The 18,551-nt window shown below is 30.9% G+C and overlaps 1 protein-coding gene across 6 annotated transcripts; it reads right to left on the bottom strand.

The window, feature by feature from the left end:
- Window positions 1–5,068: 5,068 nt before the first annotated feature.
- On the bottom strand, window positions 5,069–9,396 carry LOC107949482 (tobamovirus multiplication protein 3). Of its 6 annotated transcripts, none has more exons than XM_016884139.2 (9): window positions 9,032–9,376; window positions 8,761–8,862; window positions 8,589–8,644; window positions 7,781–7,844; window positions 7,632–7,685; window positions 7,301–7,378; window positions 6,288–6,351; window positions 6,051–6,096; window positions 5,069–5,330 (listed from the first exon to the last, which is right to left on the bottom strand). In XM_016884139.2, the coding sequence occupies exons 4-9, from the start codon at window positions 7,832–7,834 to the stop codon at window positions 5,111–5,113; spliced, it is 516 nt and encodes a 171-aa protein (XP_016739628.1). In that variant the 5' UTR covers window positions 7,835–7,844; window positions 8,589–8,644; window positions 8,761–8,862; window positions 9,032–9,376; the 3' UTR covers window positions 5,069–5,110. The 6 variants fall into 6 exon arrangements, with proteins under 6 accessions (XP_016739628.1, XP_016739625.1, XP_016739626.1 ...); XM_016884136.2 differs by having other exon boundaries at window positions 7,781–8,644; window positions 9,032–9,116; window positions 9,249–9,371; XM_016884137.2 differs by having other exon boundaries at window positions 7,781–8,644; window positions 9,249–9,396.
- Between the last annotated feature and the right edge of the window lie 9,155 nt (window positions 9,397–18,551).

An 18,551-nucleotide genomic window follows, 5' to 3' on the forward strand; every position in this document is an offset into this window, starting at 1 on the left:
GTAAACGATGATTTTGCTTTTGTTTTTTTTATTTATAAGAGGATGGAAAAATTCTAACAGCAATGTGTCTAGTGCTAAATCACATTTAAAATAATATAACTTCAAAATTATTTATTAAAATAACATGAAATGAATAGTACTAATGAGATCTGCTAAATCACCCTTTAAAATGGTAAACGATGATTTCATTTTTTCTTTTTCTTTTTAATTATAAGAGGAAGGCAAAACTCTAACAGCAATGCGGCTAATGCTAAATCACCATTTAAAATAGTATAACTTCAAAATTATTTATTAAAATAGTATGAAATGAATAGTACTAATGGGATATGCAAAATCACCATTTAAAATGGTAAACGGTGATTTTGTTTTTGCTTCTTTCTTTTTTTAATTATAAGAAGAGGGTAAAACTCTAACAACAATGAGGCTAGTGCTAAATCACCATTTAAATAATATAACTTCAAAATTATTTATTAAAATAGCATGAATCACCCTTTAAAATGGGTAAACGGTGATTTCGTTTTTGCTTCTTTTTTTTGAATTATAAGAGGAAGGCAAAACTCTAATAGTAATGCAGCTAGTGCTAAATCACCATTTAAAATGGTAAACGGTGATTTCGTTTTTGCTTCTTTTTTAATTATAAGAGGAAGGTGTGCTAAATCACCATTTAAAATGGTAAACGGTGATTTCGTTTTTGCTTCTTTTTTAATTATAAGAGGAAGGCAAAAGTCTAACAATAATGCAAGTAGTGCAATTTAAACCCAGGCCATTCCTAGGACAATAGACACCTTGACCATCAGGCTAACACATGAGGTTCATTTCATTTTTGCTTTAGTATGAGCAAAGAGGCTCAAAAAGGATCATTGTCCCTCACAAGCCTAACAGTGATTGTAGTGAATTTTTCCCCCTCTTGTTAAGGCTATTAGATTTGGTTCGGTTCAATTTTTGGATAAAAATTAAATCAAGTCGTTCCATTCGATTTTTAGCTTTTGAAACCGACATCGTTTTGAATAAAAATCCCAAAATATTTAAAACTGATAATTAATGTTCAATTCGGTTAGGCGGTTTTTAATAAATTTGGACTTTGTAAAAAAAACTATATCACCTTTTTTTGGGGCTAAAAAATCTAGTATTGCCATTCTTGAATTTTTTTTCTCACAACTATCCTAATAAATGCTCTAAATTCATTTATACATTTATAAAGTGAATTAAATAATTAAATTAATATCATAATTATCCACGAGACCATTTAAGAACTTATTTTCAGTTAAGCTATTAAGTTGATAAAGGATTCAAAGTTGTTAAAATAAAGCTAATATATAAATCATTCATATACCTAATGTTTAGTTGTGTCATTTCTTTTAATTAATTGCTAACTTTAATTAATTATAACCGAGTCCTTGCAATGTCATCTGATCGATTAAATTTATAACTATAAAATATATATATATTTGACAACTTGTGGATAACTGTTTCTTTTATAAATAAAATATTATAAAATTTAATAAATTATTTTCCAAAAACTAGAATTATACTCATAATTATAATGATTATATTTAAAAAAATCCACTTACTACACTTTCATAACTTTAACTTTTGTATGGTCATTTCTTTTAATAATAAGAAGAAGAAGAAGGAAGTTAAATGAATTGGTTTATATATATATTTTATGACTTCTTTTAAATAAAATTTTCATTCAATTTAATTTGGATAAAACAAATTATACAATTTAAGTGATAACATCAATCCAAAATCAAATCGAATAAAACAAAACCCGCACCAAATCAAATCGATTTTTTGATTTTCTCCACTCTTTTCTTAGAACTACCTTTACTAAGCCCCACCCATTCCTCTGTAAAATCCTACCCCACTCCTCCATAAATCCTAACATATTTCAAACCTTTCATTTCACTTTTTCCCTTCAATATTCAAACTAAAACTATATTTCAAATATTTTTCTAAACCCATACTTCGATTAAGTGAGTTTTTATGTTTTAATTTTTAATTGTTCATTTTCATTTTGTTGTTATTTTTATTTTACTTTTATGCTATTTTATATAATTAAGGTGTTGGAAGAATTGGTTATATATATATATATATATATATATATATTTTTGTAATGTTATTTTCGTTATTATTGTAATTGTTTTTAAGATATAATAATATTTAATGAAAATATGTTAATCTTTTTGTTGAAAATAATTTTAAATAAGATACATATATTTTAATTTATAATAATGTATATTCTATGTAAGTTATATATTATTTTGACTTTATTTTCTATTTTGTAATTTATATATTTTATGTTCGATTTGTTAAGTAGAGTGATTTTTATTTTTAATGTTATTTTCAGTTTTAATTTTTTTAAATTTAAATTCGCTTTGTATTATAGTTAAATTAAATGCATGGTATTGTCAAATTTATTTCATGAATTGACTTTAATGGTTTTAATTAGGGGTGAGTATTAGATCGAGTCAAGTTGAATCGAGTCAAAATATTTCGAGTTAGTCGAGTTGATAAATCTTGTGTTAGCAACCGAACTCAATTTGAATTTTTTTCGAATCGAGTCAAAAAATTTCGAGTTAAGCCGAGTCGAATTAACGAATCTTATTATTTATACTTAATGTTCCGTTTTCATGAACCGATTATTTTACTAGTAGACGAATTACAAGCTTTTACATTAATTTTGACTAAAAGAAAAAAGGAGTGTGGGGCGATTCGAGAAGGAAAATAAGACTAATGAGTAAACATTTATCAAAATAACGTAGTTTTGCCTTTTAACTTGATAGTTTTGACTTTTAACTTTAGAAAAGGTAAACATTTATCAAAACGACGTAGTTTTACCCTTTTTTATTTGGATTTACAAATAACTCAAATTAATGTGAGCATTCGATTAAATCGAGTGAAACCATTTGAGTTAAATTAGAAAAATTAATAATGTTAAATTAAAATTTTGCACAATATAAATATTTCCATGTTAGAACACAAAAATTTGAAACAATATATATTTGAAAACTTTTTTAAAGCAAAATAATAAAAAAAATAAGATATTTTAGTATGATAAACTTGAATCATTAATCACTTATTTAGATTCCAAAATTATTATTTTATTAAATTTTTTTAGATTTTTTAAAGATTTTTTAAAAAAAATTTATATTTTTTTAAAAAATATAAATTTTAGAATTTCTATAAATATTTTGAATTTTAAAAATTATTTTCAAAAGTTGAAAATTACTTTGATTCTTTTGTAATTTTTGTTAAGAGGGACCAATTTGCTTATTTTCAAAATTGACAGGGATCAAAACGGTATTTATACTAATCTGTTATTCGAATTGTAAAAATTCAACTTGACTCAAACTCGAAATTTGAAATTTCTTATTCGAGTTGACTCGAATAATTCAAATAACTCAATTTAATTAACTCGAGATTTAAGTTTTTGTTTTTATTTTTTCGAATAGTATTAAATTTTGCTCACCCTTAGTTTTAATCATGCTTATACATGTTTTTAATATTATTAATTGCCTGGTAAAATGTGTTGAAATCTTTCTAATATAGTCAATGTGTTTGTAACCTCTCAACTCGGTCTAGACGTTAGATCTGAATTCAAAAGATTACATTAGCCATCGAAATGATCTTGTAAATTATCAGAGTTTTAAAAACAATCATTTTTAAAACATTTGTTTAACTTCAGATGAAAACTTAGTTAAATACTGATTTATTTATTACTAAAAATTTTAGTTATAAATTAGTAGCTGAAAATTGAAAATAATATGTATTTTTAATAAAAAACGGATTTTTATATTTAACTACATAGTAATCAATTTAGGCATCCTTAAATTCAACTTAAGTGTCATGCAATATAAAAACAAAACCCAAATCCTAAATCCCATGCCACAGTTCAAAATAAAATTTATACAAATTTTGAATAATAAAATAAATCGAATAATAAGCCTAAATAATTCAATAAATAAAAACCTAGTCGAGACCCTTCAGATGTCGCATTCGCATCCTAACCTAGTGGGTTATTTATAAGGATGGAAATAAATGGTGGAGTAAGCTATGACACTCAAGGTGAGTTCATTCACAAGAAAACCAATACAAATAGTTGGTAAGACATATTAAATAATAACGCATAGAATAGTCACATTCAACTAGCAGTTTAGAGTATCTGTTTTTCAAATTAATCATCAATAATATCATAGATTTCACATTAGTCATTTCAGAATATCAATATCACAGTTTACTCAACCATATATGTATTTAAGTAATCTTAGACATTCACTACACCAAAACAGGCTTTTAGCGGCGCTTTTTTAGGCCTTTAGCGACGCTTTGAGAAACGCCACAAAAAACGCCGCTAATGACAGTGTCGCTAACTTTAGCGGCGTTTTTAGAAATAAACACCGCTAAAGACCAAGACCTTTAGCGGCGCTTTTCTCAAAAACGCCGCTAAAGACCATGACCTTTAGCGGCGCTTTTCCCATAAACGCCGCTAAATACCATGACCTTTAGCAGCGCTTTTCCCACAAACGCCGCTAAAGACCATGACCTTTAGCGGCGCTTTTTTCAAAAACGCCGCTAAATACCATGACCATTAGCGGCGCTTTTCCCAAAAACGTCGCTATAGACCATGACCATTAGTGGCGCTTTTCCAACAAACGCCGCTATTGACCATGACCTTTAGTGGCGCTGTTCCCTCAAACGCCGCCATAGACTATGACCTTTAGCGGCGCTTTTCTTACAAACGCCGCTAAAAACATAATCTTTAAAAAAATTATTTTAATCAAATAATATTTATTTTTATGATAAATATTATATTATGTTTTATTTTTTAAATTTGAACTTTAAATATACTTTTTAAGGATAAATAAAAAATATTATTTAAATTAATTTTTCTATGAAAATTTTAACTTTAAAACTAAATATTAAAATTAATGAATTTAGTTTTAGAATTTAAAATAATAAATTAATAACACAATTAAAATCCAAAAGTTAGAACTCAAGTTGTCGTAAATATTAAAGCAAAAATAAAAATTTAGAATCAAAACTAAAATAAACAATGGAAAGAAAGTAACGAAAAATTAAACACCACACATAAAATTTATCAAACTAGTTAAGAAATACATGGTGCAGCCATGCAGTATAAATACAATAGAATCATAGGGTAATTTGTATAAATATCTTCAGAGTACCAAGAACAATTTGTCACAAAATTATAAAACATGATAAAAAAAAAAGAACAGGTAGCAGGCAAGCTATTTGTTACTTTTTGTTTTGCTTCCAAGGCTTCCTCAGCTGCCTTCATCTTGGCAACAGAATCATCTTCATCATCCCTGCTTAAGAAAACAAAGAACCTATTGTTAAACAATTTAGAACTTGAAAAAGAAAAGAACCATCTTCATCATCCATGCTCACACAATAGACAAGGTATTTTTACAATACGATCTAACTGGTATCTTAGAAAATGAACAAGGGCAAATGCAATTAGGAGATGATACAAGCAACATTGAAATAAAAGAGTCGTCGTCAATAATTTTCTCTGACAAAAGCCACATAACCAAGTATTCATTTCTAAATAAACTAATAATATTTGTTCTAATGTTGATACATACAGGATTATCAACAATGAGTACAAATGTTTAGCAAAGCCTAAGTGTCAGTAACTAGGTGCACACATGTGATCAAAGTATATCCATATTAAAAAGTTTTAATTGAGCTGCATCATTAGTATATTTTACATTCATTGTATGCAGATGTGAGTGTTTTGTAGTACAATATAGTGATATATTGCTTTTTTATATCAACATGATATATTGTTTATTATATTTAAATGCTTAACGCACGTTATCCTTCCTGGTTTTGTTATAACAGGGAAAAATCCACTCCTTTAATTCACAAACCAGATATCAAAGCTTATGTCAACATATAAAAAGAAAAATGATATACAGGTTTTAAAATGTCTGCTCCCTAAACATAAAACAATTATCACACTAAGCTAGCTCCAATGCCATTAAAACAATTAGAAACAACACAATAAATGTCAATGCAATTACCTTCCACCATACAGTAAAAAGCCAAGTGCCGCAAACAGTGACACACCTGCACATATACAGTGAGGATCAAATATCCATTCATTATTGAAATCGTTAATTCCTTCATAATTTGCCACTCCCCCTATTGCTGTTTTCTGCTCTCTTTTTTTGCAGGGTGCACGATGACCCGTTTTTGAAATCGTTAATTCCTTCATAATTTGTCAATCATTCAGCGTTTAGGATGATACTGGGTAATACCTCGTTTTGGTAGCAACTTCCTCAAAATGAAAAGGACTAAGGATGAAGGTAATATTTCCACCAACTGCCCATCAAAAGAAAACAAACCAACCAACAAAATTCATTTAAAATGTTCACTTTCCATATCTATAAGCAAGGCATGAAGTTCATGTCCCACGCTTAGGACTTATAATAATAGATATATTCAGTCTTAGATTGTTGAGAGAAAACCAAGTTTGACATCCTACTTAGATTGTTTTATTTGGTTATTTTGTGAAGTCGAAACTACTCGGTAGATAGTATATACCAACTTAGCCTATGTGATTAGTGTTTATATTAAAGTCGCAGATAAATAGCATTTGATTGACATGCAATAGAAATATATATATAGGAGAAGAATTGACACTCAAGGATAACATCAGATTGTAATATTAAGTAAAAATAATAAAAGCCATATGTATTAAACTAAAGATTATATTCAGAAAAAAAAGCATACAATTCAAAAATAAAACAAGAATCATATTTAGAATCCACCATGATAAATCTATTTTCTATGATAATAGGCAAAGAAGTCTATGTTCTTTAATTTAATTAGTAAAAATTAAAAAACTTAATACATGGCAGCAGATGTAACTCACAATTATCAGTGAAACTATTATTAAACCTTAAGTTCAAGGACTAGGTTGCAATGAGGATAAAAGTTGGGTGATGGTGGTCTATTTGACCCAGTATACAACATCTGGTCATAACAATATATGATGTTAAACCCGTTTTATATTTGACGGCAAAAATAATCATCACTGCACTTAAAAGCTTCTTTGATGTAAAAATCTGATGGTAAAGACTTATAAATTGCTTGTCAAACTTGCAGTTTCTTGAAATATGAATTTCTAGTTAAGTAAAAGAAGCATGCAACAATCATTTAATTTTTATATGGCAATAAGATAAGTTAAGAAACTTCCACACTGTATTTGAACATGAGTATCTAACTTAATAGCAATAAGCAACATAAAACAACCATTCATCAAACTTACCAAGTAATATATTAAGTTTAGAATTGGATGGTTCAAAACATCAAGGTCAGCACCTTTGTCAAATGCATTAAAGCACATCTACACAAAAAAATAACAATAGAGCTCAAATTATATAAGTTTGGACAAATGATCAATGATTGATCAATTAGATAAATGATCTAAACTAACTAGCAGCTAAAGGGTTCAAGTTGATTACTTCCATTTTTTAACAAAAATGCTATAAACATTATATGCAACTAAAGTTTCGCAAAGATCAAATAAAACAAGCTTATAGCTTTCTTAAGAGAAATACAAAGGGTTAGTAAAGTCAGAAAAGAAATGAGGGGTCTACCATGATGCATCTGACTAGGAAACATGTGAAGCATATGGTTGTCACATAACCAACCTGCCCAATCCAAAAAGAAACAACAATAAAAAAATGCAAATGGATGGCAAAATAGTTGGACTCAAAACCACAACTGCATTAACGTAACTATATACTTCTTGCAACTTCTTACGTCGTCCTTTGGACTCTACAGGGAAACGCTGCAACATTAAGAAAAGGCTGCAATGATTGGATATGTTATTATATAGCTTTCCCATGCTCACACAATAGACAAGGTATTTTTACAACACGATCTAACTGGTATCTTAGAAAATGAACAAGGGCAAATGCAATTAGGAGATGATACAAGCAAAATTGAACTACAAGGGCAAATTTGTTAGATGAGACATTGCAGTTTTGTATGTCAATACTCAAGATTGGAGTAACACATATGTCCAGGGTTGAAAAGAGTTGAAAACGACCTTAGCTAACACGTGTCTAAGTTAACCTTTGTGCCCACCAATGATCTTTTAACACGTGTCTAAGTTAACCTTTGAAGTGAAAAGTTTTGATGCGTGAACTTGTGAGAAGAAGAATGAAAAATGATAAACAGGTTGAAGGAAAAAAAATGGTTTTTTCATCTGAGTATATTGGGTAATCTGGAACTTGCAAACGCTTCCTCCATGCTATTATAACTGCATGTTTCTACTGCTTATCGAGTTGCTTATAGGGTTTTTTAGAACCCACTCCAAATTCGGAGCACAACCCATGCCCATATAAAGTGAATCTCAAGAACAGATGGGTCTGGTCGGGTTTATAAAGTGAATCTCAAAATAGGACAAACCATGCATGGCTGTTAAACGCGTGACGAAAGTGGTTTTTAGATCTAATTCAACATGGCAATATCATTAAAAATGTTGATGTTTTGCGGTGGCGATGAGTTTAGGTTTCTAGTTTATGAATACATGGAAAACAATAGCTTACAATGGTAATTGCCGCCGCTTAGGGGTTGGCTTATTTGCACCACGATTGTCAACTATCTATCATGTACAGGGATGTGAAGAGTAACAATATATGCTGTGATCTGCTGTATTAACACAACAAATCACATTGAACTAAACATTGAAAATCTATTAAGAACACCAAAAAAACTTACCTACAAAGAACATTTTAGATAGAATGACTAAAACTGGGATATAACCAGCAAAAGGCAGCCTTCTTGTTGGCCATCATTGTCGCTTTCTACATCCCAAAGCCCCTGGAATACACGGGAACTTCAAGCACATATTAGAAACATTTCGACTGAGCTAAAAGTGTGTAAAAAAAAACAGATTATGCACAAACAAGGAATATTTTAGAACAACGAAACCAAAACTAAAAGTTAAAAGGGATAAGCTCTTAAAAGTTAAATAAAAGTTGCACATTACCCCCATCCAAGCCGATTAAATTATGCTTAAGCTCTGATTGACGAATGTATTCAAAAGTAATACACAAAAAATAAGGGGCGAGAGCCTAATATACAAGTATTGTAGGAATCAACATAAAGAAAATAGCACATTGAAAAGAAAAACGTAAACATCTTGAGAAAGAGAACAGGAAGAATAGGAACACAAGAAAGAGAAAGAGAGAAAGGAAAAAACTAACAATATGATCCATATGGCCATGAGAAATAAAAAGGGAATCTTGAGAAAGGGAACGTTGTGGCCATGAGTTGAAGCTTTTGCGTTTTTTTTCTTGTGGGAAATTAGGGATTTTAGGGGGGAAAGTTGGGAATTTCGGGCGGGAGTGAATTTTATAAAATAGCGTAATTTTTTTGTGGCGTTAAAAACGACGCTATTGCTTATTTTTTGCGGCGCTTTTTATAAAAACGCCGTAAAAAATTATTTTATTTGGAATAAAACGATACTGTTTTGTTATGCTAAAATGGCGCTATTTTTTTAAAATAAAATTATTTTTGTGGCGTATTTTATAAAAACGCCGCTATTGCAAAATGCCGCAAAAAAATTATTTCATTTGGAATAAAACGACACTGTTTTGCTATGCTAAAATGGCGCTATTTTTTTAAAGTAAAATTATTTTTTGTGGCGTTTTTCATAAAAACGCCGCAAAAAATTATTTCATTTCGAATAAAACGACATATTTTTGCTATGCTAAAAATATTTTATTTTGTCTGTTAAAAATTATTAGTCAAAATAATTTTATAAAACATTTATTATTATTTTTTATAAATTGAATTTTTATAAAAAAAATCCAAGTACTCTCAAAATAAATATTGTATATTTTAATAAGAAAAAAATGATTAAATGGCTGTAATTAATTATTAAGTTAGAACTATCCAGTGTAAGCAATTAATCTCTCACATATCAAATTTCTATTAAAGATTGAGACGTTAATCATGATTTTATATTATTCATTTCCGATCTAGTCTCCATTTTATTAGAGATATTTTTTCCTAACTAAAATATAATTATTTTGCTAGATGTTCGATGTGGAATGATTTTAGTTTTTGTATTTTATTTTTATTTGTTACAATTTGGTCCTATATATCCAAAATAGATAATTACCTACCCGTATCAATTTGTTACATTTTTTATTAATTTTTTTAAATCTAATATTTAAATGTATCAAATGGTTTAGATTAAATATTTTTTAGTTATAAACACCGCTAATGTTACCTTTTCCGGCGTTTACAGAAGAAACGCTACTAATAAATTAAATTCTTGTAATGAAACGACACCGTTTTGAAAAATTCTAATACATATTAGCGGCATTTTTGCTATAAACGCCGCCAAAGCTCGCATATTTTATAATTTTTATATTCAATTATTGTATATTGCATATCAATTTTAAATTAATAATCTTTACAATTTATTATTATCTCTTTTAAAATTATATAAGAACTTATTTAAGATATAAATTAAAAAATACTAATTAATCTAAACCATAAACCCTAACCTGACCCTGACCCCGAATCTCTAAACCCTAAATCACTAACTCCCAAACCCCAAACCCCAAACCACTAACCCCTAAACCTTATTTAATATATAAATTAAAAAACACTAATTAATTTAAATCCTAAACCCTAACCCTAACCCGACCCCAAATCCCTAACCCCTAACCCCTAAACATTATTTAATATATAAATTAAAATACACTAATTAATCTAAACCCTAAACCTTAACCTAACACCGAATCCATAAACCCTAAATCCTTAACTCTTAACCTCTAACCCCTAACCCCTAACCCATAAACCTTAAATCACAACCCTTAAATCAGAATCCCTAATCCATAATCCCTAATTCCATAATCTATAAACCTTAAAATTGTAACTCTTAAACCGGCCCTAAATCCTAACCATATATATACTATAAACCACATATATTAAACCCTAAACTATAATGATAATTAAATTAAATATTTTAAAATTAATACTATCGTATCTTTTACAATTATATTTGAAATTATTTAATATATAAATTAAAAATCAATCAATTATGTACCCAAAAAATTTTAAAATTATTTAAAATAATAGTATTTTAATTTCTCCATTTTTAACAAATATTTTTCTATTTTTTTATTTCAAATTATTTTTACGTGTCATTATTTCAAATTTATCCATTTTTAACAAATATTAAATTAAAAATAAATTGATTTTTAATTAATATAAATAAACAAATTAAATAGTAAATAGACAGATAAAATGTTTTTGCTGCGCTTTTTCAAAAACGCCACTAAAGCCCCGAGCATTAGCGGCGCTTATTGGAAAACGCCGCTAAAGATCTGAGCTTTAGCGGCGCTTTTTTTAAAAACGATGCTAAAGCCCCGAAAGGTAGAATACGATGTCGTTGGGCTTAGGTTTTTTGTGGCGTTTTTTCAAAAAACACCGCTAATGCTCATTTTTAACGGATGCTCGATCTTTAGTGGCATTTTACCTAATGCGCCGCTAATGCTCAATTTTTAGCGGCGTTTTTTGTACAAATGCCGCTAAAAGTGTCGCTAAAAGCCTGTTTTGCTGTAGTGATTCCAGTTGTGTATGCACATGCTTACATAGATGTTATATAGTTTCAGTTTTAACAGAAAATATCTTACCTCACCTCTACACACCATAATGAGAGTTTTCCAAAAATCCAACCACCAATGCACCAGATTGTGGATTAAACACCAATGTTTTGCAGATTAACTGCCAATAGTTGTGGACACACAACAAAAGAACCGCAATTGGAATCTGCCTATTGGTGTGGGTACACAGCAAAATAACACAGGCAAAATTTGCAAATGGTTGTAGACTTACAACATGTTTACAGGTAATAACTGTCAAAGGATTGTGGATGCACAACAAAAATGTCGTAGGTGGAATCTGCTTATAACCGTGGGTACATAGCAAGACTGTCGTAGATGGAATCTGCTTATGGCTGTGTGTACACAACAAAATAAACACAGATGAACTACCAATACATCCTTCGTTCATAACATCTAAGCCCATGCAATGCAATATGGCATACTCAAATAGATTAATACAATGCCATTTAATATGCCTTTAACAGAACAATATATTAGCGAACAATATGCTCATAACAATTTGATTCAATAGCAATTAGTATGCTTGTGACAATCAATTTAGTAGAAAAAGCCATGCTTTTTATGTGTTTGGTTTAACGGTAACATAAGGAATACTATACGTGAAATAAAAAAATATAGATATAATAAACATATGTATTGTTCAAAATTCATGCCAATATATATTTATAAATATCATATTAATTTAGACAATCGATTCATGGATTCTAACGTAACTTATATTATCAATGACTTAATAAATTAGAACACTAAAATAGTTCGGGAATCATCCCAGACTAAACTTAACAAGGCATACAATTTTGAGCTAATCTGTAAAATAAGGGACATGGCCATGTGGCCAGACCGTGTGTAATGCCTTAAGCCGTGTAGAGGGGATACATGGCCGTGTGGCCAGTCCATGTAACAAATTGTGGCTGTGTGGAACATGCAATATTAAGCTACAGGGGAGACATGACCGTATGGCAGGTCATGTGGAAGGTATTAGGTCATGTGTGAATTTCAAGGGGACATGACCGTGTAAGGGGCCGTGTTGTCCACACGCCTGTGTGGCCTTATTTCGAGGTATGGTTTGCCTCAATTTGCTTGTAAAAGAACACACACATATCACCAGGATCTCAAGCAACGTTCCTTATGTTCAAATCTGATATGGGGTACCTAAATCGGGTCCTTCAAGTGACATTTACACAATAATTAATGATAGATTTCAAGATTCATCAGTATTGTTGAAATATTTCACCAAGAATTGGGAAAAATTGTGTAATCAGTTGCAACATTAACGGGGATAGAATTTCAACCAAAATTCGAGATTAAGCATCAAGTTTGAGATGTACTTACCTTTCTTGGACAAAAGGAAATGAGTGTTAACAATAGAGAAGTCAGTACCCGACAGGAAAACAAGTCGTTCAGGTTTCAATTTTGATTTGAGAAGTAAAATTATTTAGCAACAAAATTATGTGAAATATGATGAAAAAGAAAAGAGGAGAAAAAAAGATGAAAATATAGAGAATAGGGGGAAGAAATTATATTTGGGATGAAAAATAAAACTAAATCCTAATGTAATTAAGAAAGGAAGGGCTATTTAAAAATAAAAATGTTCATTAGGGAAGCTGTGGCTCGAATTTGGTTCCTTTATAGGGGATGAATGCTTAACTATTGGGCTGTTGCCAATTTCTTATTGAGCTTTTACTCTAATTTATAGTTATTTTAGAGTGACTTTCATCCTAGTTTGCTGAAAATGAAAGTAAAAGAAATGTGAGAGAAGTGGCTAGAACCTAGGACCTCTGGGGAGTGTGCTAACTACTTAACCATTAAGCCTAGATTAATTCTTGGTCATTTATTTCATCTAATCCTCTATATTTTGGGGGTGTTACAAGTCTCTCATCCTTAAAGAAATTTCATCCTCAAAATTTACCTAGTTAAACAGATGAGGATATTGATGACGAATTGCATCTTCTGTTCCCTTGCGGCCTCATTGACAGCATGGTTTTGCTAGAGAACCTTAAAAAGTGGGATTTGTTTCCTTCTTAGAACCTTTACCTCACGATCTAAAATTTGCACAGGTTCTTCCTCAAAGGATAAATTCGGTCTCACTTTAATCTCCTCGATTGGAATAATGTGATAAGGGTCGGATCAGTACCATCTCAAAATGGAGAAATGGAAGACATCATGAATTCGATCTAGTTTAGGAGGTAACTCTAGTTTATAAGCAACAAGATCGACTCTCTAAAGTATTTTATAAAGTCCGATAACTCTAGGACTTAACTTTCCCTTTCTTCTGAACCTTAGCATGGGCACACTTTAAGAAACACTTGATCTCCGAAACTATACTCAATGTCTTTTCTCTTTAAGTCCGCATACAACTTCTATGATATGAAACCACTAAGAGAAGGATTTTGCGATCCAAATAACCACACTTACAACTTGATTCAATACAGAATGGTCGATGAATAAAGAAATGAATGAAGTTAATGAATCAAGTGATCTAAAAAGATTGATATAATGAAAAAAATATATAAGTTTAATCAATTAAAGAATCAACAAGTGAAAGAGGAAGAGAAAGGAAGAATTTTCAGTTATTGGAAATGGTGATGATTGTGGTCCGACCGCAGTAACGGCGGTGGTCTGACGATGGTGGAGTGGTGGTCCGACGGAGGAGGGCTATGGGGTTTTAGTGTAATGAGGGAGGAGAAATGAGACCCGTGGTGGTGCACGACGACGATCACGGTGGTGATAGGAAGAGAAAAATAGGAGGAGAAGAGGTACGATGGCTACGAGGTGTAGTGAACGGTGGTGGAGGGTTTGGTTACAATGGAAGAAAGGAGCAAAGACTATAAGAAAGGGTAGTGGTTATTTTGCAAAATGGAAAGAAAATGGATGAGAACAGAAATGAAAAAGAGAGAAACTAGGAGTAAGAGGGAGGTAGGGATGGCAAAGTGAGGTTGGGAAAGTGGAAATAGGTTGGTCAACTAGGTCTAGGTTCAATAAACCTCTTGTATGGCAAGGATGCAAGCTCTTGGCAGGGGAGGGAGACATGGAGTAAAAAGGGGGATCATGCATGTAACACTGTTTCTAACACCACTGAAAATTAGGCTATTACAACTCTCCCCCCTTAAGGAATTTCATACGGTCCAATAAATCTCAGACTTAACTTCCTCTTTCTCCCAAATCATAATACTTTCTTCCAAGGAGAGACTATCAGGAATACTCGACTGCCAACAGTAAACTTTATATCTTTCCTTTTTAGATCTGCATATGACTTTTGACTTTCAGACACTACTTTTAAACAGTCACGGATTAACTGTACTTTATCTTTCATTTCCCTTATCAAGTTAGTACCAACAAGCTTAGACTCGCTCAACTTTGACTAGTATAGTGGCGTTCTACATTTCCATTTGTATAAAGCCTCAAACGATGCCATTTTAATGCTAGATTGATAGTTGTTATAATATGTAAATTTCACCAATGGTAAATATCTTTCTCAACTACCTTCAAACTTAAGTATACAACACCGTAACATATCCTATAGAATCTGAATTACTCGTTCTAATTGCCCATCGGTCTATGGATGATACGTTGTACTGAAATTAAGTTTAGTACTCAAAGCCTCATGGAGTTTACCCAAAAATCTTGAGGTAAATCTTGGATCTCTATTAGAAATAATAGATAAAGGTACTCCGTGTAATCTAACAATATCTAATATGTATAATTCTGCTAACTTCTTAAGCAAATAATCAGTACGGATTGGAATGAAATAAGCTAATTTAGTTAATCTGTCCACAATAACCCAGATCGAGTCTTTCTTTCTTAGTGTCACAGGTAGTCCAGATAGAAAATCCATCATAATTTGCTCCCATTTCCATTCACGAATAGTAACAGGCTGCAGTAACTCAGATGGCACCTAATGTTCAGCTTTTACCTATTGGCAAATGAAATATAAAGTCACGAAATCAGAAATATCACGTTTTATCCCTAGCCACCAATACATTCTCTTAGTTTGTTACGAAAATACATCATACCATTACCTCCAATTGTGAATCTCATAGTCAAATCACTATGGATCTGTTCTCGTTTATTTGCAAGCTTTGGATCTTCAATATGTATAGTCCCTTTAATTTAACTACTCAACCTTTGTAGTTTTTGCAATTTAGTCCTTTTTACTTATTAAACTATCTAAACAATAAAATTTCTTAACTAAAATTTAATACGATGTTATAATCCTCGTAAATATTAATTGAATAATATTTATGAATTATTTCATCGAAATTATGGTCTTGAAACCACTATTTTTGACACCATTGAAAATCAGGTTGTTACAATGCACCCTCAACTTAAGGTAAGTTTGACCTATGTTGGAGGAAAGGAATCCTCCTATTTATGGTGAAAAAGGGGTGGACGACTAGCACTTAAATCACATGGAAAAATTGTAAAAGAATCAAATAGAAAAGTGTAAACATTAGGACTTAAACCTTGGACCACTAGGATAACTAAGGAGTTAATAAACTACTAGACTACTCACTTCCTTGTTCTCAAACTTGCACAAATAAAAATAAAAATGTGGGCTGACATTTACTAAGGGTTTGAAACAAATTTGCACTAAATAGAAATTAACGAGAGCGAAGGGTTTTGAACTCAGATATCAAGGCCAACTCCACCACTACTCAATCACTATAATTGATATTTATTTATTATCAAATGAGAAAAATATTATATAAATAAAAATGCAGTTATGATCACTCTCGATTCATTAGCTCAATTTGTACTAACCCGTTTTGGGTTGTGACATATAAGGTTGGGGAAATAGAGTGTAACTGAGTGTTGAGGGGTTATGTGATGTAAATGTTAACACCACGGTGGTATTCGATAAAGTCTATCGAGACAGTAAAAATGAAATACGATATGACATTTCTAAAGAAAGTTCATGGCCATAGACATTCTAGAAAGGGGCGGATGAGCTGCATTTATCAACTGGGGTTTTCTGTGTCTCTTAGGGCGATGATGAGAAAACCTTACGCGATGTGAGTTTAGGCAAATTCATATCACAAACACGAAATTTCTTGGGGTGCTTTTGTGGCATTCTATATGATAGCCTTTATGGTGTATTCTGTATGATAACCTTTTTGGCATATTTGCATGATAGACTTTATGGTGTATTTTGTATGATAGCCTTTATGGCTTATTTTGTATGGTAGCCTTTGTAGTGTATTCAGTATGTTGCCTTTGTGGTGTAACCTATTTGACCTTGTTGTGTACTCTGATAAGTCTACAATTAGGATATGATCTATCTGAAGTTATTTTGGATTGTACCATTTTGTAATACAATTGAATGAATCTACATGTTCAAAGAGGTTATCTACCGTGATTATCTGTCAGTTTTGAATTTGATCATAGTCTTAGTGATAAGAAATATACAAGTTTACATCGATATGATTTCGTTTGTGATATGTAGGGTTGGGAAATTTGAGTGGTGGTTTTTGCCATATCTAAATAGCATCATGTACTACTCAAGAATTATCTAATATTTATGCCATCTGTCAATTTGGGTATTGTGGTGCTTTGTAATAAGAGTTGCGAGGAATACTTCTAATTGAAATGTTAGTTCACTATTCGTATGAATTATGTTGGGTATTGAAATAGAAAATGATTTGATTGGTATACTGATGGTTTTAAACTCCATGTGAGAATTTGCAAAAAGTATAAGTATTTGCCAATGTACAATGTTTGTGAACATTTGTTTTGGGTTAATTTTTGTAGGTTGTCTGAAAAGAGAAGAAGAGGTGGTATTATATGGTATGACCTGAAGTCAACCAATGAGCCAAGTTAAAAATGATCCGTTAAGAGTAGTAAGTGGATCTAGGAATGTAATTAATTGATGATGTGAAGGTATCCGTCATAGAAAAATATGGGAAATCCAAACATCCAAGATGAAGAATTCAACAAGAAATGTTAAAAGTTATACTATGACCTAACTCACTAAGTTCCTCTGAACTTTCAGTGTTATGTTTATGTTTTAGGTGTTGCTGTTTGAATGATTTCGACGGAGGGACAAGCTAGGTACACCAAGAAAGCGGCGAGCTGAGATATTATGCATACAGTGTATATTTTGAGAAAGTGGCATATTGTAGAATTACGCCCTTAAGAGTTTGTTTTTAGTAAACCTATGTGTTGTAACAATATGTAATACGTCTGATCTAATTGATTGCAGTCGTAAACTAACTAAAAATCTAACTAATGCAAGTGCAACTATTAATTAGTAGTGTAACATCCCAAAAATCAGGGGTTAGTAGAATCAGGTTTGTGAATCGAGAGAGAGTGATCATGCCTTAATTTTTTTAAATTACCTATGAACTTTTAGGAAATAGATGAGGTATTGGTTTCTTGGTTAAGTGTTAGTGTAACGTTTCTTGAAACCCAAATTCAAATTGTTTCTCTCGCATCATTTTTATTATTTTGCAAATTTTACCTTAGACCCTAGTATGTGACATGCCTTATTTTTTAAAATAAATATTTCAAAATTATATCAAGAATAAGTTATTGGTTTGATGGTTAAACATTGTTGAATTTATTCTTGAGGTCCTAACTTCAATTCCCTTCCCATGCAAATAATTTAAATTTTTTTTGACAAAAACCCCTTATTTTAATGTGTGGGCCATCCAAGCCTAGTTAACCTAGGTATAAATATTAATTTTTTCACTAATAATCAGCCTTTAATCCTCCTCCTCATTAACCTTGTTGTTCCTCTCCTCCTCTTTGATTTTAATTTTTTTCCTTTCCTCTATTGTTGTCGTCGCCTACACCTAATTTTACCATCTCTTTCTTTTTTTCTTTTTTTTCCACGAGATTTGTTAACATATTCTCCACCATATTTCTGTC

Source organism: Gossypium hirsutum, chromosome D03, assembly GCF_007990345.1.
Source record: "Gossypium hirsutum isolate 1008001.06 chromosome D03, Gossypium_hirsutum_v2.1, whole genome shotgun sequence".
In the NCBI taxonomy this organism is placed as follows: Eukaryota; Viridiplantae; Streptophyta; class Magnoliopsida; order Malvales; family Malvaceae; genus Gossypium; species Gossypium hirsutum.

Bases quoted from the DNA above. Each gene is read 5' to 3' on its own strand.
- LOC107949482 (XM_016884137.2), bottom strand. From the start codon at position 7,882: ATGGGAAAGCTATATAATAACATATCCAATCATTGCAGCCTTTTCTTA. The intron at 7,686-7,780 runs GTATATAGTTAC...TGGATTGGGCAG, and splicing joins GACGTAAGAAGTTGCAAGAA to GTTGGTTATGTGACAACCAT. The intron at 7,379-7,631 runs GTAGACCCCTCA...TTTTTTGTGTAG, and splicing joins TCCTAGTCAGATGCATCATG to ATGTGCTTTAATGCATTTGA.